The sequence below is a fragment of the Rhinoderma darwinii genome, chromosome 1, assembly GCF_050947455.1.
Source record: "Rhinoderma darwinii isolate aRhiDar2 chromosome 1, aRhiDar2.hap1, whole genome shotgun sequence".
In the NCBI taxonomy this organism is placed as follows: domain Eukaryota; kingdom Metazoa; phylum Chordata; class Amphibia; order Anura; family Rhinodermatidae; genus Rhinoderma; species Rhinoderma darwinii.
In genome coordinates, this window is record NC_134687.1 from 180,987,044 (window position 1) to 181,013,942 (window position 26,899).

At 43.2% G+C, this 26,899-nt stretch overlaps 1 protein-coding gene across 2 annotated transcripts in view; it reads right to left on the reverse strand.

Annotated features, from left to right (window-relative positions):
• LOC142757550 (alcohol dehydrogenase 1-like) overlaps nt 1-22,857 on the reverse strand; it is a 122,153-nt gene extending 99,296 nt beyond the window's left edge. For both annotated transcript variants that reach the window (XM_075860628.1, XM_075860627.1), the window contains exon 1: nt 22,753-22,857. In XM_075860628.1, coding sequence (XP_075716743.1) covers nt 22,753-22,770 — 18 coding nt within the window. In that variant the 5' untranslated portion in view covers nt 22,771-22,857. The remainder of the gene's footprint in view (nt 1-22,752) is intronic.
• Nucleotides 22,858-26,899: the final 4,042 nt, after the last annotated feature.

The window sequence follows — 26,899 nt, forward strand, 5'->3', positions numbered from 1 at the left end:
GCTTTGTTCTGGTACTGTAATTATATAGGATATACAGTGAAGGAAATAAGTATTTGATCCCTTGCTGATTTTGTAAGTTTGCCCACTGTCAAAGACATGAACAGTCTAGAATTTTTAGGCTAGGTTAATTCTACCAGTGAGAGATAGATTATATATATATATATATATATATATATATATATATATATATATATATATATATATATATATAAAAAAAAAAAGAAAATCACATTGTCAAAATGATATATATTTATTTGCATTGTGCACAGAGAAATAAGTATTTGATCCCTTTGGGAAACAAGACTTAATACTTGGTGGCAAAACCCTTGTGGGCAAGCACAGCAGTCAGACGTTTTTTGTAGTTGATGATGAGGTTTGCACACATGTTAGATGGAATTTTGGCCCACTCCTCTTTGCAGATCATCTGTAAATCATTAAGATTTCGAGGCTGTCGCTTGGCAACTCGGATCTTCAGCTCCCTCCATAAGTTTTCAATGGGATTAAGGTCTGGAGACTGGCTAGGCCACTCCATGACCTTAATGTGCTTCTTTTTGAGCCACTCCTTTGTTGCCTTGGCTGTATGTTTCGGGTCATTGTCGTGCTGGAAGACCCAGCCACGAGCCATTTTTAATGTCCTGGTGGAGGGAAGGATGTTCTCACTCAGGATTTTACGGTACATGGCTCCATCCATTCTCCCATTGATGCGGTGAAGTAGTCCTGTGCCCTTAGCAGAGAAACACCCCCAAAACATAATGTTTCTACCTCCATGCTTGACAGTGGGGACGGTGTTCTTTGGGTCATAGGCAGCATTTCTCTTCCTCAAAACACGGCGAGTTGAGTTAATGCCAAAGAGCTCTATTTTAGTCTTATCTGACCACAGCACCTTCTCCCAATCACTCTCAGAATCATCCAGATGTTCATTTGCAAACTTCAGACGGGCCTGTACATGTGCCTTCTTGAGCAGGGGGACCTTGCGGCCACTGGAGGATTTTAATCCATTACGGCGTAATGTGTTACCAATGGTTTTCTTGGTGACTGTGGTCCCAGCTGCCTTGAGATCATTAACAAGTTCCCCCCGTGTAGTTTTCGGCTGAGCTCTCACCTTCCTCAGGATCAAGGATACCCCACGAGGTGAGATTTTGCATGGAGCCCCAGATCGATGTCGATTGACAGTCATTTTGTATGTCTTTCATTTTCTTACTATTGCACCAACAGTTGTCTCCTTCTCACCCAGCGTCTTACTTATGGTTTTGTAGCCAATTCCAGCCTTGTGCAGGTCTATGATCTTGTCCCTGACATCCTTAGAAAGCTCTTTGGTCTTGCCCATGTTGTAGAGGTTAGAGTCAGACTGATTATTTGAGTCTGTGGACAGGAGTCTTTTATACAGGTGACCATTTAAGACAGCTGTCTTTAATGCAGGCACCAAGTTGATTTGGAGCGTGTAACTGGTCTGGAGGAGGCTGAACTCTTAATGGTTGGTAGGGGATCAAATACTTATTTCTCTGTGCACAATGCAAATAAATATATATAATTTTGACAATGTGATTTTCTGTTTTTTTTTTAAATATAATCTATCTCTCACTGGTAAAATTAACCTAGCCTAAAAATTCTAGACTGTTCATGTCTTTGACAGTGGTCAAACTTACAAAATGAGCAAGGGATCAAATACTTATTTCCTTCACTGTATTTATAATAACAAAATTGCAGGGCAGATGAAATTGTTGCAATTCATTGTCTATTTAATGGGAACCTGTCAGGTAGTTGTAACCCCCTTGAACTGCCACCATGCAGTAATACATGACCTGACAATATTTCCAAACATTCCCCTGAATGTTTTTTCAGATGCAACAAAATCTGTAAAGTCAACTTTTAAAAACAGTACACGCTGTATTCTAATTACTGTTTAAAGGTCATGGGTTGGTGCCGCTATACTGAAGAGTCACACAGTGCTGACTCCAAACCCACCTTTCCATGCTTATTAGATCTTTCTGGTTGGTCTACATCACTACCAGTGTCCTCCAGCTCTCTAGGATGTGACATTGCCTTGTACTCCATGGGAAGGCACCATGCAGCAAGATGTACTCTGTATTGGCGCATCCGCAAGAGTTGGAAGAGGCTGGTAGTGATGTGGAACAGCCAGGAGGATGTCAATCAAGATATGGGGGCGCCATTAAAATTTTCGCCTCAGGCAGTAGAAAAGCTAGAATCGGCGCTGAAGCTCTGATGTTTCCTCCATATGTGGTAGCAATTTAGCAATGTGGACATATTACGTTATGTCACTGTGCAGGCATTGCCACTGCAGTATAGCAAGTGAATGGACTGAGGTTTTTTACTTTTTTTTATTGTTTTCCACAAATTGTGGAAAACCACCAGATTCCATATACTACAAAAGTCTGCTTCACTTTAATCAGAATAAGTTACCCAGGTTATGGTCCAGTAATGCATTAAATGTTTAAGTTACTTATATTTATGTAAATTCACATAGAACAGTCCATCTGTTAAACATTGTTTTCATCTTGTTAATAGGATATAGATGTTTAGTTATCGGTTGGCTTTTCCTTAACCTTCAGCCTGAATGGAAGGATTGAAGTTGTTCTCACTCACCTCAGTATCTGCATAGATTATTAAATTGGTTTCTAACAACTTTGATCATTAATCACTTGGAAACACAGGCAATTAAATTTTTTTCATTTTTGTATCTCAGTAGTCGCATTCCAAGAGCAAAAATCTTTTTATTTTCCCGTCAATATAGCCATAGGCCTTGTTTTTTGCGAGACGAGTTGTAGTTTTAATAGCACTATTTAATTACCATATAATGTATTGGGAAACTGAAAAAAATAATAACTTTGTGGCGTGGAATGGGAAAAAAACGGTGATTTCTGCTTTGTTTTTTGGGTTTTGTTTTTGCAGCATACACTGTGCGGTAAAAACGACATGTTAACTTTCTTCTACTGGTCAATATGATTACAGGAATACCAAATGAATATAGTTTTCTATGTTTTACTAAATTTCCCAAAAAAATATTTGTTAAGAAATAAATGTTTTGTGTTGTATTCGGAGAACCATAACTTTTTTTTTTTCTGTTGATTGTGTGGTGTGAGGGCATGTTTTTTTTGTGGGGCGAGATGTAGTCTTTACAGGTACCATTTTGGGGTACATGCAACTTTTTAATCACATTTTATTCCAGGTTTTTTTATAAAGTGAAGTGACCAAAAAATAGCAATTCTTGTGAATTTTTTTTTCCTACAGCGATCACCTGGCGGATTAAATACCGTTATTTATTTTGTTCGTTCGGATTTTCCCAGACACGGTGATATCAATTATGTTTAGTTTACTTTTGTATTTTTTTTTAATTTATCTTAACTTTTTATTAAACTTTTTTTTTTGTCCCCCTACATGCGATCTTTGGAACGATCATGCAACACATGCCTTTATCTGTGCTCTACTATTAGGTCAGGATTACACACAGTTTTGATGCATTTTTCAGTGCCGTTTTTGGCTCAGTTTTTTTTAGTCAAAGCCAAAAGTGAATCCAAGAGGAAGGACATTTATAAAGTACAGCAGATGCTTTATTTTGAGCTTACTCCTGAGTTTGGCTAAAAAAACGGACCAAAAAACTGCATCAAAACTGTGTGTGTGATCCTGGCCTTAAGACTTTGTGGAGATAGATGGGTCACATAAAAACATAAATTTTGTAAGTGAAGTCATCATGACAACAGTCCAAGAAAAACTTTTTAGTTTCTGTTTAGTACAGGAAGATGTGTTAAAGACTGACTCATATGGAATATGAGACATTAAAGGGATTGAATCCATTTATATATATATATATATATATATATATATAATGAAAACCAGATACTGAAACAATAATTTTTTTTCTAATCTGTTTTGATTTTTTTTATATTTTTTTATTCTGTTTGTGTACATAATAATGGTGGCATCTGCATCTCTGGGCTGTGAACAGCAATTCAAAAACTTATTTTACAGCAGCCACATGGACATAAGAAACAAAAGTCAAAAAATTATCTATTGACATCTATTGAGGAGTGTTTTAAAGGGAATCTGAGGGCAGCATAAAGTGGTGCCAGAGACCTGAATTCCAACGCTGTATTACTTAGGCTCCGTTCACATCTGCATTGGAGGCTCCCTTAAAGGGCTCGGTCACAGATCCGGTCAAAAATACCACACAAAATAGTGCAGCATGCTGCGCCATTTTGTTCGGTAAAACTGCATAAACCATAGTAATAATCCGACGTAACTAATTAAAATTAATAGGTTCCGTAGGGCACCGATGGCGTCTATCATGCAACGGATCATTCGCTTCAGTATTTTTGTTGTTCTGCTCCTATGACGAAACAGTACAACGGAAATACCGAACACAAATGTCAACGAAGCCTTACTTGTCAATCTTCAGTTGTTTTTTTAAAAATCCCTTTTTTTTCATGGAGCCCATATTTATCAGGTGAAAATACCGGTAAGATAGTGCCCACCGGCCGTTTATTGACAGCTTTCTTCCCATACTGTGCATAGGAAGAAAGCTACCAATCAGCGATAAGTGGGCATGGCTACACACTTCTCATGAATATCGAGAACTCCATATGGAGAGATCTCAGATAGGGCAGCATAAACCTGGTAACAGATTCCCTTGAAGTCGGCCCTACATATGAGATAGCTCTTGGCCAAATACTCAACCTTATTTTTCTAGTTTATATATAATACTGATATATAAACTATATAAAACTGATACATTTTAGTGCATTCAACTTTTCTTTATTTAGCTGTTATTGTAGCCCTGGCTATTTGGTAGTGATTCTCCCTGAGTTTCACATGTCATTAACAAGGGTCACAACCCGACCTCCTTGTTAAGATTACAACCAGTTTGTGGAATCAGGGAGAAGTGGGATCCCGACCTCGTCCCCCTGCCTTAAATTGTATTTGCATCTTTAGGACGCGAATACAATTGAGTAGTCTAACTTGCGCTATTTAGGTAAGGGAACTATCAGTACTATCAGTCCTGCGTCGTTCCGCTGGATAAGGCCTGGTCATAAAAGACCAGACCTGCATTACTAGAGGATAATGTGGGACAGGTGAGTATATAATATATATTTTTTTAGCGGGCACTATCTACAGGGAGCACCATAGCACCTATCTAGAGGACATTGTATTGGTTCTGGTTCAATACTTGTCCTCTATTCCATTTAATCAATGTGTGCTATGGGTTTCTTCCCATAAGGTTGTACATTATCGCATTTATTTTTTTTCCATCAAAACTAGTGTGAACTAGCTTCTATGTATAGGTATGGCTGCCTGAAACCTGCAGCTTAATTAATTTGTTCCTCAAAAGTGTGATCGTTTCTTTCTGACCTTAAATGTTACCGTATTGGTCGATGTTGATTTTAAAACACATGTCCTAAGTGTGTTACGTTATGCTATGAGTGAGAACACTTTGTTCGAAGCGCGTTAGCGGTAACACTTCCTACCTGTGTCTCATGGACTTTTATATTATGTCTAAATAAAGCTCTTTATATATTTTTCCAAATGTGGATGTTACATAGTTACATAGTTTGTACGGTTGAAAAAAGACACATGTCCATCAAGTTCAACCAAGGGATGGGAAAGGGGAAATAAAAAATTTCTACACATAGGAGCTAATATTTTTTTGTTCTAGGAAATTATCTAAGCCTTTAAAGCCATCTACTGTCCCTGCTGTGACCAGCTCCTGCGGTAGACTATTCCATAAATTCACCGTTCTCACAGTAAAGAAGGCTTGTCGTCTCTGCAGGTTGAACCTTTGTTTTTCCAGACGGAGGGAGTGCCCCCTTGTTTTTTGAGGGGGTTTTACATGGAACAGGATTTCACCATATTTTTTGTATGTGCCATTCATTTATTTATATAAGTTAATCATGTCCCCCCTTAGTCGTCTTTTTTCAAGGCTAAATAGGTTTAGTTCTTCCAATCTTTCCTCATAACTTAGATTCTCCATGCCCCTTATAAGCTTCGTTGCTCTTCTTTGTATTTTTTCCAACTCCAGGACATCCTTTCTATGAACTGGAGCCCAGAACTGGACTGCATATTCTAGATGAGGCCTCACTAATGCTTTGTAAAGTGGTAATATTACATCCCTGTCCCGTGAGTCCATGCCTCTTTTAATACACGACAATATCTTGCTGGCCTTTGAAGCAACTGATTGACATTGCATGCTGTTATTTAGTTTATGATTTACAAGTACACACAGATCCTTCTCAACAAGTGACTCCCCCAGTGTAGCTCCCCCTAGGACATATGATGCATGCAGGTTGTTCATACCCAGGTGCATAACTTTACATTTATCTACATTAAACTTAATTTGCCAAGTGGACGCCCAAATACTAAGTTTGTTTAAATCCGCTTGCAATTCACGAACATCTTCCATAGTCTGAACTATATTACATAGCTTGATGTCCTCTGCAAATAATAGAAATAGGGCTATTAATCCCATCCTCTATATCATTAATAAATAAGTTGAATAATAGTGGTCCCAGCACTGAACCCTGGGGTACACCACTTATAACCGGGGACCATTCAGAGTAGGAATCATTTACCACAACTCTCTGGATATGGTCCTTGTGCCAATTCTCAATCCAATTGCAAACTTTACTTTCTAAACCTATAGTCCTTAATTTACCCATTAGACGTCTATGATCGACCGTTTCAAATGCCTTTGCAAAGTCCAAAAGCAATATATCCACAGCGGCCCCTCTGTCTAGGCTTCTGCTCACCTCTTCATAAAAACAAATCAGGTTGGTTTGACAGCTTCTGTCCTTAGAAAAACCGTGCTGGCTGTCACTTACAATACTATTTGTCACAAAATTCTGTATATAGTCCCTCAATAGCCCCTCAAACATTTTCCCCACAATGGATGTTAAGCTTACTGGTCTATAATTACCCGGGGAAGACCTAGAGCCCTTTTTGAAAATAGGCATCACATTTGCCCTGCGCCAGTCCCTTGGCACTATACCAGGGCTGAGGATTTTCTTCTTAAAATTATTCTATTCAATATTTGTGTACTGTGCTTAGTTCTGGCGCTGTATTTATGTACTGAGCTTTGTTCTGGTGCTGTATTTATGTACTGAGCTTAGTTCTTGTGCTGTATTTTTATACTGAGCTTAGTTCTTGTGCTGTATATAGGTATTGAGCTTGGGTCTGGTGCTATATATATGGACTGAGCTTAGTTCTTGTGTTTTATTTATGTACTGAGATTTGTTCTGGCGCTGTATTTATGTACTGAGCTTTGTTCTGGTGCTGTATTAAGGTCAGATCGAGTCACTCTATCAGACCTAGGAGCAGGTGCAGACTGATTAACCACGGGCGTCGACACAGAAGCTGTGTCTGGCAGATCCTTTATAGCTACTGAGCTTTGTTCTGGTGCTGAATATATGTACTGAGCTTTGTACTGGTGCTGTATCTATGTACTTAGCTTGGTTATGATGCTGTATATATGTACTGAGCTTGGTTCTGGAGCTGTATTTATGTACTGAGCTTTGTTCTGGTGCTGCATTTATGTACTGAGCTTTTTTCTGGTGCTGTATATATGTACTGAGCTTTGTTCTGGTGCTGTATATATGTACTGAGCTTGGTTCTTGTGTTGTATTTATGTACTGAACTTTGAACTGGTGCTGTATTTATGTGCTGAGCTTGGTTCTGGTGCTATAGTAATGTACTGAGCTTTATTCTGGTACTGTATTGTGTTATGAGCTTGGTTACGGTACTGTATTGTTTATAAGCTTGGTTCTGGTACTGTATTGGTTATGAGCTTAGTTCTGCTGCTGTTATGTAATGAATGTATTTTCATGCTGTATTTATGTTATGATTTTGATTCTGGTGTTGTATTCATGTACTGAGCTTGTTTTTGGAGCTGTATTTATTAACTGGACATGGTTCTGGTACTGTATTTATGTACTGAGCTTTGTTCTGGTGCTGTATTTATGTACTGAGCTTGGTTCTGGTACTATATTTATGTACTGAGTATCACGTAGGGTGCGTGGACCCACTGGGCCGTACCGCCTTGACGGTATGGCAGCTGGCCAACAGGACACAGTCTATAGTTCGTATAGTGTACCTGTGGCAGCTCGGACAGCAGCAATGACAGGCTCGGCTGGGACTTAGGCAGCAGGCAGACGTCAGGCATGGTGTAGCAGGACAAGCATGGAATACAGCACAGCACGACTACAGCTCAGCACAGGACCAGGTAGCACGGGATACAGGATACAGGTACAGGAACGGGAAATACTTGGAACTGGGAAACACTAGGAGACCATTTGCTAGACAAACTTAGAGTACGACAACAATGCTCAAGCATGGGAGAAAGGGGCTGGGCCCTTCTTATAGTCCAGGGTACTCATGGGCTAATTTAGACATTAACCTATGGGACCCGGCCAAGGTAAGCGTCTCCCAAGGAGGAGACTGGGGCCAGCGCTTGCAGACCCATGGCTGCGGCCGTCAGAAAGTGAATGAACCTGATGGCCCGCGGCCATGGACATGACAGTATCCCCCCTCTTATGCCCCTTCCTCTTGGGGCCAGAGTGGGAGAGAAACTTCTTCAAAAGGGTAGGAGCATTGAGGTTCTCCTCTGGCTCCCAGGACCTCTCTTCAGGACCAAACCCCTTCCAATCCAACAAATAAAAAGTTCTTCCTCTTACCCTCTTGTTGTCCAAGATCTCCTTAACCTTGATGGTGTCTGAAGGGCCACTTGAGGCAACCGCAGGGCTAGGAGTTTTGGTATAGCGATTCAGAACCACCGGCTTCAGGAGGGAGACATGGAAGGAGTTGGGGATCTTGAGGCGACAGGGTTGATCTGTTGTAGGATCTCGAAGGGTCCGAGGAACCTGGGAGCAAATTTGTATGATGGCACACTCAGTCGGATATTCCTAGAGGACAGCCAGACCTTGGTGCCAGGGAAAAATTGAGGAGGTTCTCTTCTCCTTGTGTCTGCCTTCCGTTTCATGCGGTCGACTGCCAGTAGGATGGAGGATCGAGGCTGCTGCCAGATCTGCAGGAAGTCCCTAAAAGCAGTGTCAGCTGCTGGTAACTTGGACGTATCAGGCACCGGGAGAGGAACTCGTGGGTGTTGGCCATAGACAATGAAGAAAGGTGTATTCCTTGTGGACTCGCTGGTGTGATTATTATGAGAATTCAGCCCACGGAAACAGCTGCACCCAGTCATCATGCTGCTTGGAGTTGAAGTGGCGTAGGTAGTTCTCCAAGATCTGATTGATCCTCTTGACCTGACCATTGGACTGAGGATGGTAGGCTGAGGAGAACTCCAACTTCACACGAGGACTCCGCAGAGGGCTCTCAAGAACTTCGAGGTGAACTGAACCCCCCCCCCCCCCGATCAGACACAGTATGCCGCGGCAAGCCGTGCAGGCGGAAGATGTGTTGGATGAAAAGCTTGGCCAGTTGAGGAGCAGAAGGAAGGCCGGTCAGAGGAACTAAGTGGGCCATTTTTGAAAATCGATCCACCACCACCCACACAGTACTACATCCTGCAGAGAGAGGTAGGTCAGTAATAAAGTCCATAGCTATATTCTGCCAGGGACCATCGGGCACGAGTGAGCAACCTTGTTAACTGCACACACTGAACAGGAAAAAACAAAGTCCATAATGTCCTTGGACAGTGTGGGCCACCAGAAATGACAGGCAATAAGGTCTCGGGTCTTACATGTACCCGCGTGACCTGCCAGTCTAGAGGAGTGTCCCTAGCGGAGGATTCTCCCTCTGTCAGTCAGGCGCACAAAGGTCCTCCTTGGAGGGATGTCTTTAACTTGCAAGGGGTTGACAGAGACAATGCAAGACGGATCAATAATATTCTGTGGAATCTCCATGGTGTCCTCTGTCTTGAATGACCTGGACAAGGCATCGGCCATCACATTCTTATCGGCCGGGCGATAATGGAGCTCAAACTGGAACCTAGTAAAAAACAATGACCACCAGGCCTGACGAGGGTTCAGCCGTTGGGCCGTCTGGAGATAGGTGAGATTCTTGTTGTCCGTAAAAATCAGGATAGGGTGAGCTGCGCCCTCTAGTAGATGTCTCCACTACTCCAGGGCCAATTTGATTGCCAGTAACTCCCGATCCCCAATCGAGTAGTTGCGTTCTGCGGAAGAGAAGAGATTAGAGAAATATCCACATACCATTAACTTGCCCTTGGAACCTTTCTGGAACAGGAGTGCACCAGCACCGACGGATGAGGCGTCCACCTCCAACGAGAACTGTCGACTAACTTCTGGATGATGGAGGATAGAGGCGGACATGAAGGCACTCTTCAGGCTATTGAATGCGGTCTCTGCCTCAGGAGTCCACACCTTGGCATTCATGCCCTTCTTGGTGAGGTTAGCGATAGGATATGTCAGTGAGGAGAAGTTTGGGATGAACTGTCTGTAAAAATTGGCGAATCCCAGAAAGCACTGTATGGCCCTCAAGCCTTGAGGGCGGGGCCATTCCAGAACGGATTTTACCTTTTCAGGATCCAACTTGAGAACTAGATTTGAGACGATGTAGCCCAGGAAGGGTAAAGCATCTTTCTCAAACACACACTTCTCCATCTTGGCGTACAGACGATTCCCCCTTAACCGCAGCAAAACTTGACGGACATGTCTCTGATGAGTCATAGGATCTGGAGAAAAAATTAAGATGTCATCAAGATAGACCACAACACAAACACAGAGGAAGTCACGGAAGATGTCATTAACGAACTCCTGGAAGACCTGGAAGATATTCATAGTGTCCATCACGGGTGTTAAATGCAGTCTTCCATTCGTCACAAGTCGAAATCTTGGCACCACGTATACGATCAAACAGTTTTGAGATCAGTGGCAACCGATACTTATTTTTCACCGTGATCTGGTTGAGACCCCGGTAGTCAATACAAGGACGCAGGGAACAATCCTTTTTCTTGACAAAGAAGAACCCGGCTCCTGCCGGGGAGGAAGACTTCCGTATGAAGCCCCTCTCCAAGTTCTCCTTAACATAGGCGGACATGGACAAAGTCTCTGGCTGGGAGAGAGGATATACCCTACCACGGGGAAGGGATGCACCAGGAATCAGCTCGATAGGACAGTCATATGCCCGGTGTGGGGGCAGCGTCTCCGCCTCCCTCTTGCTGAAGACGTCCAAAGTTGCAGCATAATGACCAAGCAATCCTGCCAATGACCGGGGCAGAGGAGGCTGAGCGAAACGAATCTGTAGCAGGCAACGGTTGTGATACTTGGGACCCCACTGGAGAACCTCCATAGAGTTCCAGTCCAGAACTGGGGCATGTAGTCGGAGCCAAGACAGGCCCAGTAGCATGGGGTTAATGGCCTTAGACAAGACAAAGAACGATAAAAGCTCGAAGTGGAGGGGTCCAACTTGGAGCCTCAGCGGCTTGGTCACAGCTATAACTGGGTCTTGCTGAGGTAGTCCATTTTCTGATGCAACGATCAATGGCCTCTCCAGAGCAGTTGTGGGCAATTGGAGAAGATTCACCAGGTCTCTACGAATGAAATTAGCAGCTGATCCAGAGTCCAGATACGCAGAGATCCGATGCGTTCTCTTGCCGGACACTATGGTCACGGGTATGGACAATTTAGATGGAAGTCCATCTTTACCCAAGGTTGTCTCTCCTACCAACCCTAGGATTTGGGGCTTTTGGGGACACAGACGCACAAGCTGGCCTCCGAGGCCGCAATATAGACAGAGTCCCGAAGTGCATCTGCGTTGTCTCTCCTGGGTAGATAGCTTAACCCGTTAGTGACCGCCAATACGACTTTTAACGGCGGCCACTAACGGGCTTTATTCTGATGCATATGCCTTTTTACGGCACTGCATCAGGATGAGTAAACAGAGCAGGGAGCCGTCAAATCTCCCTGCTCTCAGCTGCCAGAGGCAGCTGAGGGCTGGGAGCGTCCCTGCTCTGCCGTGTGAGATCGATATACGTATCGATCTCACATGTTTAACCCCTCAGATGCGGTGTGCAATAGCGAGCACCGCATCTGAGTGGTTTTGGAGAGAGGGACGGAGCTCCCTCTCTCTCCCACCGACACCCGGCGATAAGATCGCCGAGTGTCTGTGTCTTCTATGGCAGCCGGGGGCCTAATAAATGCCCCCAGGTCTGCCTGCCATGAATGCCTGCTAGATCATGCCTCTGGCATGACCTAGCAGATGCCTGCCCGTTTTAAATGGACAGGCAGTAATACACTGCAATACAGAAGTATTGCAGTGTATTATAATAGCGATCGTAGAATCGCATATTATAGTCCCCTAGTGGGACTAGTAAAAAAGTAAAAAAAAAATTTAATAAAGTTAATTGAAAAAAAAATTGAAAAAAAATGAAAAACCCACCTTTTCCCCTTACAAACTCCTTTACTATTAAAAAAACAAAATAAATTAAAAAAGTTACACATATTTGGTATCGCCGTGTCCGTAACGACCCCGACTATAAATCTATTACATTATTTAACCCGCACGGTGAACGGCGTAAAAAATTAAATAAAAAACTATGGAAAAATTGCTGTTTTCTGTGAATCCTGACTTAAAAAAAATGTTATAAAAAGTGATCAAAAAGTCGCATCTACTCCAAAATGGTACCAATATAAACTACAAGTTTTCCCGCAAAAAAAAAAGCCCTCATACAACTGCATCGGCGGAACAATAAAAACGTTACGGCTCTTCAAACATGGAGACACAAAAAGTAGTAAAACATACAAAAAGTATACAAATTTGGTATCGTTGCAATCGTAACAACCCGCTGAATAAAGTTATTGTGTTATTTATATCACACGGTAAACGGCGTAGATTTAAGATGCGAAAAAGCGTGGCAAAATTTCAGGTTTTTTTCTATTCCCCCCCAAAAAAAAGTTAATAAAAGTTAATCAACAAATAATATGTCCCCCAAAATGGTGCTATTAAAAAATACAACTTGTACCGCAAAAAACAAGACCTTATACAGCTATGTCGACGCAAAAATGAAAGAGTTATAGCTCTTGGAATGCGACGATGGAAAAACGTAAAAAATGGCTGGGTCATTAAGGTCTAAAATAGGCTGGTCATTAAGGGGTTAAACTAGTCCATCCTCACAGACTCCTTAGGAGGATCGGCATCTGTAGACAACAGGGGTTGCTGCAAAGTAGGAACCGGACTAGTAAGGCCTCCCTCCCGACAAGCCTCTTGGAGCCGTTCTCGGATCCTTATATCAATCCGGGCGGCCAGAGGGATGAGGTCATCCAGGGTAGACGGTAGATCTCGAGCGACAATCTTTGGAGACAATCCCTGCCAGAATGTAGCCACCAGGGCCTCATTGTTCCACAACAGTTCTCCCGCCAGGGTGCGGAAGTGGATGGCTTACTCGCCTAAGGAGGTGTCTCCTTGGCGTAGGTTCAGCAAGGAGGCTGCAGCAGACGAGACTCGTCCAGGCTCCTCAAACACCGTGCAAAATGTCCGGAAGAACCCCTGGAAATCACGGGTCTCTGGTCCTTGTCTCTTCCAGATAGGATTCGCCCATGCAAGGGCCCTGCCAGTGAGGAGAGAGATGATGAAAGCGACCCTTGCGCCATCAGATGAAAATGCTCTTGCATACAGGGTGAAGTGGATCTGGCACTGGTTCAAAAATCCACGACAGGTCCCTGCGTCTCCATCATAGCGGTCAGGAAGTGGCAAAGAAAATCGATGATCCACACTGCCAGGAGGTGTAGACTGAGGATCGACACTGCTAGGAGGTATAGTAGGAGGAACGCCAGCTTGTGCCTCCTGCCAACGTGCGAGAATGTTCAAGGCCTGGAGGAGTTGGTCCTGTCGAGACCGGAGGACCAGCATATCCGTCCGCATCCCTTATTACGTCATCTTGGTCTTGGATGGACCAGCGGGGTCCATGGCCTGAGCGTACTGTCATGTAGGGTGCGTAGACCCACTGGGCCGTACCGCCTTGACGGTATGGCAGCTGGCCAACAGGACGCAGGTCACAGTCTACAGTTCGTATAGTGTACCTGTGGCAGCTCGGACAGTAGAAATGACAGGCTCGGTTGGGACTTAGGCAGCAGGCAAACGTCAGGCGTGGTGTAGCAGGAAAGGCGTGGAATACAGCACAGCACGACTACAGCTCAGCACGGAACTTGACCAGGTAGCACGGGATACAGGATTCAGGTAAAGGAACGGGGAACACTGGGAACTGGGAAATACTAGAAGACCATTTGCTAGACAAACTTAGGGTATGACAATAATGCTCAGGCATGGGTGAAAGGGGCTGGGCCCTTCTTATAGTCCAGGGTACTCATGGGCTAATTTAGACATTAAATTCTGGTGCGTTCGCAGGACCCGGCCAAGGTAAGAGGAAGTGAGCGCTGGCGTCTCCGGAGGAGGAGACTGGGGCCAACGCTCGCAAACCAAAGGCTGTGGCCGTCAGGGGGTGAGTGATCCTGATGGCCCGCGGCCATGGACATGACGCTGAGCTTGGTTCTGGTGCTGTATTTATATACTGAGCTTGGTTCTGGTGCTGTATGTATGTACTGAATTTTGTTCTTGTGCTGCATTTATGTACTGAGCATGGTTATGGTGCTGTATTTATGTACTTAGCTTTGTTCTGGTGCTGTATTTCTGTGCTGAGCTTTGTTCTGGTACTGTATTTATGTACTAAGCTTGGTTCTAGTGCTGTATGTATATACTGAGCTAGGCTCTGGTGCTATATTTATTTAGCACCAGAGCCTAGGTGCTATATATTTTGTTGATGTATACACATACCGTACGTACTGAGCTTGGTTCTGATGCTGTATTAATGTACTGGCCATGGTTCTGGTGCTGTATTCATGTACTGAGCTTGGTTCTGGTGCTGTATATATGTACTGAGCTCGGTTTTTGTGCTGTATTTATGTACAGAGCTTGATTCTTGTGATGTATTTATGTACTTAGCTTGGTTCTGGTGCTTTATTTATGTATTGAGCTCAGTTCTGGTACTATATTTATGTTTTGAGCTTGTTTCTCGTTCTGTATTTATGTACTGAGCTTTGTTCTGGTACTGTATATATGTACTGAGCTTTGTTCTGGTTCTATATTTATGCACTGAGCTTGATTCTGGTGCTGTATATATCTAATGAGCTTGGTTGTAGTGTCATAGTTATGTACTGAGCTTGGTTCTGGTGTTGTATTTATATAATGCGTGTAGCGTCCATGGCCGCGGGCCGTCGGGTTTACTCACCTCCCGACGCCCGCAGCCATGGATCCCTGAGTGCTGGTCCACATCCCCTTTCTAGGAGACAGCCAGCGCTCACTTCCGCTCCGGTCTGCTGTGTCCCGTAGGGTGTGCGTGCACGCTCGTGCCCGGCCTTAAGGGCATCATCCTCAACTGCCACAATTTCCTGGGCTATAAGAAGGCCCCAGGCCTTCTGATTCTTGCCTGAGCGTTGTTAGTTTTCCCAGTCTGTCTTGCAAATGGTCCCTTAGTGTTTCCCGTTCCAGTTGTTACCCGTGCCTTGTTCCCTGTTCCTGTTTCCCGTGCTGTGCCTTTAGTATCAAGTCGTGCCACGTCATGTGTCTGCCATGTCCGGAGGAATACGCCACGTCCTGTCATCTGCCACATCCAGAGGAATCCACCACGTCCTGTGTTATCTGCCACGTCCGGAGGAATCCGCCACGTCTGGCGCAACCTGCGGCACCTGTGTCATCCGCCACGTTTGGAGTTATCTGCTGCAACTGTTTCCATCAGTGCCAGAGCTGCGGCCACCGTTTGGACGATCCAGATACCCTTGTGCGGGACATTGTATTGCTGGGGTTTCCTGTTGTTTGGCAAGCTGCCTCCCCGCTACGGCGGTACAGCCTAGTGGTTCCACTAACCCGCTTCGTGACAGTACACTCAGGCCATGGAGCCTGCTGGTCAACCTGAGACTTTGACGACACAAGCCATGCTGGCCGAGATGGAGGATCTCCAGTCACTACAAGACCAGCTCCTACTGTCGGTGAACGCCCTAGCCCATTGGCTGCTTGCTCCAACCATAGTCGTCACTGCACCCATTCCTGCGGTTCCTCCAGCTACACTTCCTGTCTGTACTGGTACCAATCCACTGTGTTTCTTGCCGGAGATCCGAGGTCCTGCAGGGGATTTTTGCCTGATTCCATCATTTCTAAAACCAAGCTGTTGAAGCTCCAGTTTGGAGTCCTTCATTCTGAACTAATTTCTTTCCTTGTTTTACCCAAGGCCATCAATCCTGTTCTACTGGGCCTGCCTTGGCTTCGACTACATGCCCCAGTCCTGGACTGGAATTCTGGAGAGGTTCTCCAATGGGGCTCCAAGTCCCATGGTCGTTGTCTGTTGCAGATCCATCCTGTCAAGCCTCCTCTGCCTCAGTCATTGGCAGGTCTGCCTCCCCATTTTGCTCAGTATGCAGATGTTTTCAGCAAAAGGGAGGCTGAGACTCTGCCTCCACATCGGACTTATGACTGCCCCATTGAACTGGTTCCTAATGCCTCTCTTCCCCGTGGCCGAGTATATCCTCTCTCCTTGCCTGAGTCTCTATTTATGTTGGCCTATATAATGGAGAATCTGGAGAGAGGTTTCATACGAAAGTCTTCCTCCCCGGCTGGGTCTGGATTCTTCTTCGTTAAAAAGGACGGATCCCTTCGACCCTGCATTGACTACCGGGGTCTCAACCAGATCACGGTCAAGAACAAATACCCGTTGCCACTTATATCTGAGCTGTTTGATCGCATATGAGCAGCCAAAAAATTTTCTAAGCTAGACCTGCGGGGGGCTTATAATCTAGTCCGGATTCACCGGGGTCATGAATGGAAGATGGCTTTTAACACCCGGGACAGGCACTACGTATACCTAGTGATGCCCTTCGGACTGTGTAACGCTCCCGCAGTGTTTCAGGAGTTCGTTAATGATATCTTCCAAGATCACCTCTATGTCTGTGTTGTTGTTTATCTCGATGATATTTTGATTTTCTCCCCAGATCCGACGACTCATCGGAGGCATGTCCGTCAGGTTCTACTACGATTAAGGGAGAATCATTTATACGCCAAGCTGGAGAAGTGCGTCTTTGAGAAGAGTTCTCTGCCCTTCCTGGGCTACATCATCTCGGATCAAGGCCTCAAGATGGATCCTGAAAAAGTGAAAGCTGCCCTGGAGTGGCCACGTCCTCAAGGCTTAAGGGCCATACAGCAGTTCCTGGGATTCGCCAATTTCTTCACGCAGTTTATTCCTAACTTCTCTTCTCTGACGGCTCCCATCTCTACCCTTACCAAGAAGGGTGTGAACGCCAAGGTGTGGACTCCAGAGGCAGAATCCGCATTTATTAGCCTCAAGAAAGCCTTCACTTCAGCTTCGATCCTCCATACTCCTGATGTATCTCTGCAGTTCTCACTGGAAGTGGATGCTTCCTCTGTTGGTGCAGGTGCACTTCTGTTCCAGAGGAGCTCCAAAGGAAAGGCAGTAGTATGTGGCTACTACTCAAGACTTTTTTTTCTTCTGCCGAGCGCAATTACTCTATTGGAGATCGGGAGCTGCTGGCCATCAAATTGGCTCTGGAGGAGTGGAGACATGTTCTAGAGGGCGCTGCTCACCCCATCCTGATCTTCACCGACCACAAAAACCTTACCTACCTTCAGTCTGCACAACTACTGAATCCCCGTCAAGCCAGGTCGTCGCTGTTCTTCACCCGTTTTCAGTTTGTGCTCCACTACCGTCCCACAGACAAGTATGCGAGGGCCAATGCCCTGTCCAGATCGTTTGAGATGGAGGACACGGTGGAATCCCTTCAGACTATCATAGACCCGTCCTGCATTGTCACTGCTAATCCTCTGCAGGTTAGAGACATCCCTCCTGGGAGGACTTTTGTTCGGTTGGCAGACAGGAGAAGAATTCTCTGCTGGGGACACAGTTCTAAACTGGCTGGGCACGCTGGTGTCCGTAAGACCCGAGACCTGATTGCTCGTCACTTCTGGTGGCCCACGCTACCTAAAGATGTTCTGGACTTTGTCTCTTCTTGCACGGTGTGTGCCTCTAACAAAGTTACTCACTCCAAGCCTGCCGGCCTGCTTCAACCTCTGCCTGTACCCAATGCCCCCTGGCAGAACATTGCGATGGACTTTGTCACAGGCCTTCCCCCCTCAGCAGGATGCAACACCGTCTGGGTGGTGGTGGACCGGTTCTCTAAGATGGCACATTTTATCCCGCTGACCGGCATACCTTCTGCTCCTTGACTGGCGAGTCTCTTCATTCTACACATCTTTCGCTTGCATGGCTTGCCTCTACACATTGTGTCCGACCGGGGGTTTCAGTTATCTTCAAAGTTCTGGAGAGCCCTCTGTAAACTCCTGGATGTTAGATTGGACTTTTCCTCAGCTTATCACCCCCAGTCCAATGGGCAAGTTGAGAGGATCAACCAGATCATGGAGAATTATCTCCACCACTTCATCTCTTCACAGCACGATAACTGGGTACAGCTTCTTCCATGGGCTGAGTTCTCATACAACAACCACACAAGTGAGTCCACCACTTCCACTCCATTTCACATTGTGTACAGTCAACATCCTAGAGTCCCTCTCCAGTGTCGACCACATCTCAAGTACCCGCTGCTGACTCTGCATATGGGGACTTTTTGCAAATCTGTCAACAGACCCGGTCCTCTATTTTACTGGCAGTCGACCGCATGAAGCGAAAAGCAGATACTAGGAGAAGAGAGCCGCCTCAGTATCTTCCGGGGACTAAAGTCTGGCTGTCCTCTTGGAACATTCTCTTGAAGGTACCCTTATACAAGTTTGCTCCCAGGTTCCTTGGTCCTTTTGAGATTCTGCAACAGATAAACCCTGTCTCCTATAAGCTGTGGCTGCCTCCTACCCTTAGAATCCCCAAATATTTTCATGTGTCCCTCCTGAAGCCAGTGGTTTTGAACCTCTACAGCAAGACTTCTAGCTCCACAGTTGCTCCTAGCGGTTCTTCTGATATATTCGAGGTGCGGGAGATCCTGGACTGCAAGAGGGTAGGAGGAAGGACTTTCTATTTGGTGGACTGGAGAGGGTTTAGTCCTGAGGAGAGGTCCTGGGAGCCAGAGGAGAACCTCAGTGCCCCTGCGCTTATTAAGAAATCCCTCTCTCGCTCTGGCCTTAATAAGAGGGGGCATAAGAGGGGGGATACTTTAGCGTCCATGGTCGCGGGCCGTCGGGTTTACTCACCTCCCGACGCCCGCAGCCATGGATCCGTGAGCGCTGGTCCCCATCTCCTTCCTAGGAGACGCCAGCGCTCACTTCCGCTTCGGTCTTCTGTGTTCCGTAGGGTGCGTGCATGCTCGTGCCCGGCCTTAAAGGGCCAGCGCGTGCACAAAGGAGATCATCATCATCAACTGCCACGATTTCCTGGTCTATAAGAAGGCCCCAGGCCTTCTGATCCTTGCCTGAGCGTTGTTATTTTTCCAAGTCTGCCTTGCAAATGGTCCCTTAGTGTTTCCAGTTCCAGTTGTTACCCGTGCCTTGTTCCCTGTTCCTGTTTCCCGTGCTGTGCCTTTAGCATCAAGTCGTGCCACGTCCTGTGTCATCTGCCACGTCCGGAGGAATCCGCCATGTCCTGTGTCATCTGCCTTGTCTGGAGGAATCTGCCACGTCTGGCGCAACCTGCGGCACCTGTGTCATCTGCCACGTTTGGCGATATCTGCTGCAACCGTCTGGACTATCAGTGCCAGAGCTGCGGCCACCGTCTGGACTATCAAGGTACCCTTGTGCGGGACATTGTATTGCTGGGGTTTCCTGTTGTTTGGCCAGCTGCTAACCCGCTTCGTGACAATGCGCTTGTTTCTGGTGCTGTATTTATGTACTGAGCTTGGTTTTGGTGCTGTATTTATGTACAGAGCTTGATTCTTGTGATGTATTTATATACTGAGCTTGGTTCTGGTGCTTTATTTATGTACTGAGCTCAGTTCTGGTACTATATTTATGTTTTGAGCTTGTTTCTCGTCCTGTATTTATGTACTGAGCTTTGTTCTGGTACTGTATATATGTACTGAGCTTTGTTTTGGTTCTATATTTATGCACTGGGCTTGATTCTGGTGCTGTATATATCTAATGAGCTTGGTTGTAGTGTCGTAGTTATGTACTGAGCTTGGTTCTGGTGTTGTATTTATATAATGCGCTTGTTTGTGGTACTGTATTTATGTACTGAGCTTGATTCAGTATCTATACTTTAAACTTAAATCTGATAACATATTTGTATACTAAATTTTTGTATTTGAGGTTGTGACAAATTGTGGCGCACACACACCGCACTGCTCTCCTCCCTTCCCACAGTGCACAGCCTAACTAAATGGGCGGAGCATGCTTAGGCTGGATTCCCGCAATTCAGATTTGCTGCAGATTTTACAGGTATTTTTTAATTTAAAAACAGGTACAGAACCTAAACAGAAGAAATATATCACGAATAACCTTGTAGGTCTTCTCTCCTGGATCCAATTCTGGTTTGGCTTACAAAATGCAGGCAAAATCTGCAGCAAATCTGCATTGTGGGAACTGAATGTGCACAAATATGTCTATACATAATAGGTATATGCTTATGGAATTATATACATATGTTACAATCCAGTTAAATATTCTTGATATGGAGACACACAAGCTTGGAAGTTTCTAGGATATTACTGATACATACAAAAATATTTATTAAGAGTCCACTTTTATATATAGTGTCTTTGAAATATTGTAATTGTTTTATTTGATTATTAGAGACATTAATCATTTTCTGAAGCTGAGCCCGTGCCATCAGCAGCGGGTGTCAGCTGTATGTTACAGCTGATACCCTGCTGTAATGGTGGGGACTGAAGTTTCTCCTTTATTCCTTGTAGACATAGTTGTTTTTTTTAGCTAAAATTACATCTTATTGGAAAAAAATTTCATTTTTCATTTTCCCATCCAAATTGTAATAAAATCTATGAACCTGTGGGTCTAAATACTCACTACACCCCTAGATGAATTCCTTGTATGGTGTATTTTCCAAAATGGGGTATTTTTGGGTGTGTTTCCTTGGCACCACAAGACCTCTTCAAACCTGACATGGTGCCTAAAATATAATCTAAAAAAAAATGCCCCGAATTCCACTAGGTGCTTCTTTTGCTTCTAAGGCCTGTGTTTCATTCAATTAGCACGCTGGGTCTACATGTGGGATATTTCTAAAACTACAGAATCTGGTCAATAAATATTGATTTCTGTTTTTAAAATGGAATTTCTGTAAAAAAATGAAATTTGTAAATTTCACCTTCACATTGCTTTAATTCCTGTGAAAAACCTTAAGGGCTAAGAAACTTTCTAAATGTTGTTTTGAATACTTTGAAGGTGCAATTTTTAAAAGACGGTGATTTATGGGGATTTCTCATATATAGCCCTCTCAAAGTCACTTCAGAACTGTACTGGTCCCTAAAAAAATAGACTTTTGACATTTTCTTGAAAATGTGAGAAATTTCTGCTAAACTTATAAGTTGCTGATGCTTTTGTAATATTTATGACAATGTTTATTGCTATTTTAGCGAACATATGTGTTTTTTCTATTTTACATCAGTACTTAGGACTCTTGGAGCAAAGGCAAAATATTTATCTCTAGAGGGTGCAATGTTCAAATTCATATATTTACTAGTATTATAAAAAGCTTTTTTGCTGCCATGTATAATTAAATATTAATTTTAAAATATTGCCATTTACAATAAATGTAAGCAAATAGTAATGTACATGTAAATAAACATTTCTGATTTCCAAAAAACACAGTGTTTAGTTGCAAGTTATATTCTTAATTACTTGCGTGGAGATTTATAAATAGTTCTTCATTAAAGGGGTTTTCTGGTGTATAGCTAAATATATCACTGTATGATCAAGTTTTGCAACTTTCTAATATACAGTAGACAAACATCTATGAGACATCTGTGGCAGGTTCTCCTAGGACTTTTCTTCTGCGGGTACCCTAGAGGACACCTCTCTAGCAAGCAATCCAGGTGGATTATATGCCAGGCACTTGGCAGGGTCATATGAGGCACTTATGGAGCATCTATGTCTAGCACACACTGTTAAGGGCAGGTTAGGGCTAAAAAAGTTTGCATGGCATGCAGAACATTCCACATCATTTCTGCTTTGAATTTTGCCCTTACAAGTATACATTATAAACATATTCATTAGAAGTGACTTATTTGTAAGCCTATTTATTATTGCTGGGACTTCCCATTTAATGCAGCAGTTATTTTACAGCTTCTCCTGCTCCTACAATCTATTAGTATACAAAAGATAATTCACTTTTCTGGTTTCTAAAACTTTGACTGAAGCCGCTGAGCCAATCTGACCTGTCCATTGGTTGTAAATGTAGAGCATTGTGCTTGTTCATAGCTTCAGGTTGCATAATTGCACAGTGTTGTCCAAAATATTTGTGGAATTAAGACTGTTCTGCAAAAAATCCTGGAAAGTGTCAGCATATTCCAATTTATTATTGACCCAAAGACACTACATATAGTAGATCAGTGGTCTGCTTGGAGAGTCCTTCAACAAGGGGCAACGGGAGTCCATGTGGGATTGCTGGTGATCCTCTGGAACCCTTCTCCTTATTGATAATCATAATGATGATGATAATAATAATAATAATAACATAGACATACATAACACTAAATAGAAATGCATAATAAATAAATAGTAAAAATGTACAGTCTATCTTTCTACAACCACTTCTCCATGAACCCCTTTAACTATTTTCTAATGCAGAATGCCCCAATACATTGCAGTATTTCTTACTTTTCCAGCTGTATCCATTGTGACTCAGCAAGTACAGAAGTTTCTGGAGAACTTTATATAGTTGTAATGTAGTTCTATTACTATGCACAACTTAATAGGAAAAGGCAAATCTCTGACCCCTCCCAGTGTCTGTAAATAATTCCAATAGTTCAAATACTGCGCAACCTGTTTTTCTGACAAGATTCATGCAATCATGCAATGAGGCTGTAAATGGGATTAGAGTCGCATTGCAATGTATAATTGTTCACTTATAAATATTTGAAGGAATCAGGACATGAGATATGAAATGGGACCCGTATACACTGTTAAAGGAAATTATTTCTCCCCACAAAAAAATTATAATTCCTATTAAATATCTTTGAGCTGTTTATTTTGTACAGTTGCTTGAAATATATTTTTGCCCATTTCTTGCTTATATCTGTTTATTGTTTTTGTCATTACATTTAACATAGCATTTGTCAATCATTTTCAATTCTTACTAGCTATGCAGATACATGGGAGCAGGGTGTTATATCACTGCATATATAGGCATATTGGTCAATTCAAAGTTGGGGAAAACTAGATGAAATCGTAATAAAAGTTTTATTGGTTCTCATCTTTTTTCACAAAATAACTAACTAGAATTTGGGTTAAATACATTTTTATTGCCACACAGAAATTATTAAAGCCCAATTGCAATGCAGAAAATTGATATAATGCCGTAGGAAGCATTCAATGGGTATTATGTTTTAATCTCCCTAAAGCAAACTACCATATTTTAAAAGGCAAAACAAATAAACGGACACTACCAGACAAAGAAAAAATATATATATAGAAGCTACAGCAGCAGCCGCATGGAGATTACACAGCAACAGGGCTATCCTTTGGGTGGGGCCCATGCCCTAGGCTCCGCGCATCCCGGGCCCCGCTCTTGCAGTCGCTGCCATCTCCATTAGGGCCTCCATATATTTACCCAGTCACAACTCCTGAGTCAGGTCCTCTTCACCTCTGGGCACAGCGCTGGGCTCTGTCGCCGTTCAGCAACAGGACGTTGTGTGCACAGCAGCATGGCACTTAACTACCGCAGAATTTTTCTTACTCTATTGTTATATTATATAAAACTAACTGAATTTTCCACAATACATTTCATAAAATCCAGATTTCATCTTTCATATTAAATTTTTTACATTACTTCAACAGGGTTCAAAAGGGGGAAGTAGTGATGAGACTGATCAGGTACATTTCAGTGAGACACCACACAATTTTGTTTTGAATTAATGAACTTAGAGCTAGGAGGTCTACAAAATGTGTATGAGACCCCGATGAGTAACCTAGATTTTGAGTTTTCTTGTTTAGATGTTCCAGATCCTTCCAGAATGGCAAATCCTGCACCGTGTATACTGTGCTGTAGTCACTCAAAAGGAGGTATTGTGTAACAAATTACTCCCCTCCAGCAAATCTGCACAGGAGGTCGAGGTGACGGCAGTCACAGATGAGTCTTTACAGACTCAGATGGGAAGGAGGTGAAAATTACTTGAACATTGTTAGTTTTATTTCAGATTTTAGTAAAATTATTTTTGCTGATGGTATTAATCAGGCATTTACGGGAACTCATGGGGTGGCATTTTTAAATGTTCTGGATTATCAGCTGAGTATGGAGAAGTATATAAAATTTTGTTTTCTATTTTAAAAAATAAATAAGAGTCCACCCATTTGAACCATAGTTTATGCATATGCAACATGGGTTTCCAATGTAAATTTGTAATGTAGAGATACTTCATCATATATAGTATGTACAAGACAGGATACGCGAAGTCACGATGCACTGGAGAAATCATCCAGAAATCACTTTCACCTTCTTGTTCATCTCAAGAAGCATAGGTGGAGGTGCTCGCTGAGGTTTTTAATCCGGCAAAAGGTAAGACGGCTGACATTTACCCTCACTCTAGGTACGCTTTTGGCATCGCCCACAATTATGAGCCCATTGGTAGTAGGATTGTTGATGGATCATCGGGTAAGCCAAATGAGAGAGCAAGAGATGACACCTGGCAAGGAGAGTATGTGCAGCCAGGTATCAGCAAACGAGGGCTGATCAATGAGCCCTCTTGTTGATTGGTGCTTGTTTACACGGCACACATCGGGCCGTGTAAGAGCATCTTTAGGGCAGATGCCCATGGCAAGGTTCCTGAATGCCAGTGCACAGAGGCTGTACACTGTCTTAGTACAGAGCCGTACAGTCTCTGTGTTCTACTATACAGGCTTTATTGGGTGTCGTACATTCACTGATACTCTCCCCTAGAAGCATTTAGAATACCTCCACAAATATGGCATCCAATGGAACATGCCATGATTGATTCTCTTGCAGATATGTAAGAAATCTGACAGAAAAACCTATGTTCGTCTCCGTATAAAATTGGAGGTATACGGAGGTGCAGCAGGTGCCCATGCAACTCTATAGCAACCCTATTATGGCTCTATACAAAATGAAGCCATTATACAGCCGTGTGCATGAGCCGTTATTTGAAGTGGCTCCTGTTCTCTACAACCAGCTGGTCAATCTCTAGCTTCCCAAAAAGCACATTTAATTTCTGACCAGCGCTGATATAATTAGATTTGGGCTCTTATTCATGGTTCCAGCATAACAGCTTTCCACTTTTTACAAGAGAGCAATTTGACCACCAGTTTGCAGTTGTCCTGATAACTCACTTACAATTTATGCGGGTGGAGATATCATTGGTCATTGCTGATTGGTATATTATTGCTCTTTTATTATATACAGTGTTGATTTCAGTCGTAGTGGTTATTACCTGCCATTATTTGTGCCCTCTCTTTCACAATGTTTGCACACAGAAACTTGAGGCTGAAAATGGAATCATCACTAAGGTAATGATGGATTTAACTACCAATGAATGGAAATACTAACTTAGATTTGTCTCTCTTAACAATCACATATTTCCCTATTGTAATGGGCATTTTAGTAATTTATATTCCCATTATACGCTTTTTATATATTTTAAATATTTGCAATAAATACTTATAGACTAGTATGTTAATTTTCCACTAGTATTTTCATTTTCACCTTTAGTTTACTAAGCACTGGGGGGGGGGTGATTTAACAACGTTTCTATGCCAGTTTTCTGGCGTCGAGGTCACAAACGGCCCAAAAGTCACAAAGATTGCGACTTTTGGGCTGTTCCGGACACTCTTAGCGGCCCGGCATAGATTGAAACTGAAACGCTGGCGTAGATTTCATTTAGTGGCGCAAAGACAACTGGAGATGAAACAAAGTTATTAAGAGGCATTGCTTGAACAAGCTGAGCTGAAACGTTGCTTGCATAAAAATAATCAGACTTGTTTAGAGAGTGTGGTTTCCTCATGCAATCATGTACCATAAAACCGTGTATTTTAGTGCATGTATCCAAGTTTGTTGTGATTCCAGCTTGAGGTGACACATCCTTGTCACATAGAAACCTGTGAAATACAATAATTACAGTGGCATATATAAAAGAGATGGGACCCTGTATCAAAGGTCAATATGGGCCCCCATTATGATATCACAGGTCAGAAGGGCTTGATGTTTGTTTCCCAATCCCCCCTAGCTTGATAACATTGCAGCTCCCTTGGAGAGTCCTGCACAGGAGACAATGGGACCCACCAGGGCTTGGCCCCCTCTCTCCAAGTGCACCATAGCAGCTACATGGTCTGCCTCTGGTGTGTACATTCTTGAATAATTATATAATATAATCATATGTCATATAACAACCCCATTTCTACAGCTACAGAATCTGTGTCAAAGTATATGATAGCAGATTTAAGAATGTGCCAAAATAAAAACACATGTTCCTGATACATTCCCCAAACACTTTTTATTTACCAGGTTAATAAGAAACCTCTTTTTGGCATGACACTCAAATAAATCATTTACTGACCACAATTATTTATTTACTGGACAATTCATTTTGGGCAAAAGTCATTAGACATCCATGTATAGTAGATTTTCACCATGCTTTAAGAAAACAGGAGCCCCATTCTGACTGGTTGTTATAAGGAACAACTTATTTGCCTTCTCCTAAACCTGCCAAATTTTCCATATTTCAACGAGCGTTACCAAAAAAGTTAACTTAGTACCTGTTATATCTGTTCCATCATATCAATAAGTTGTAAAATA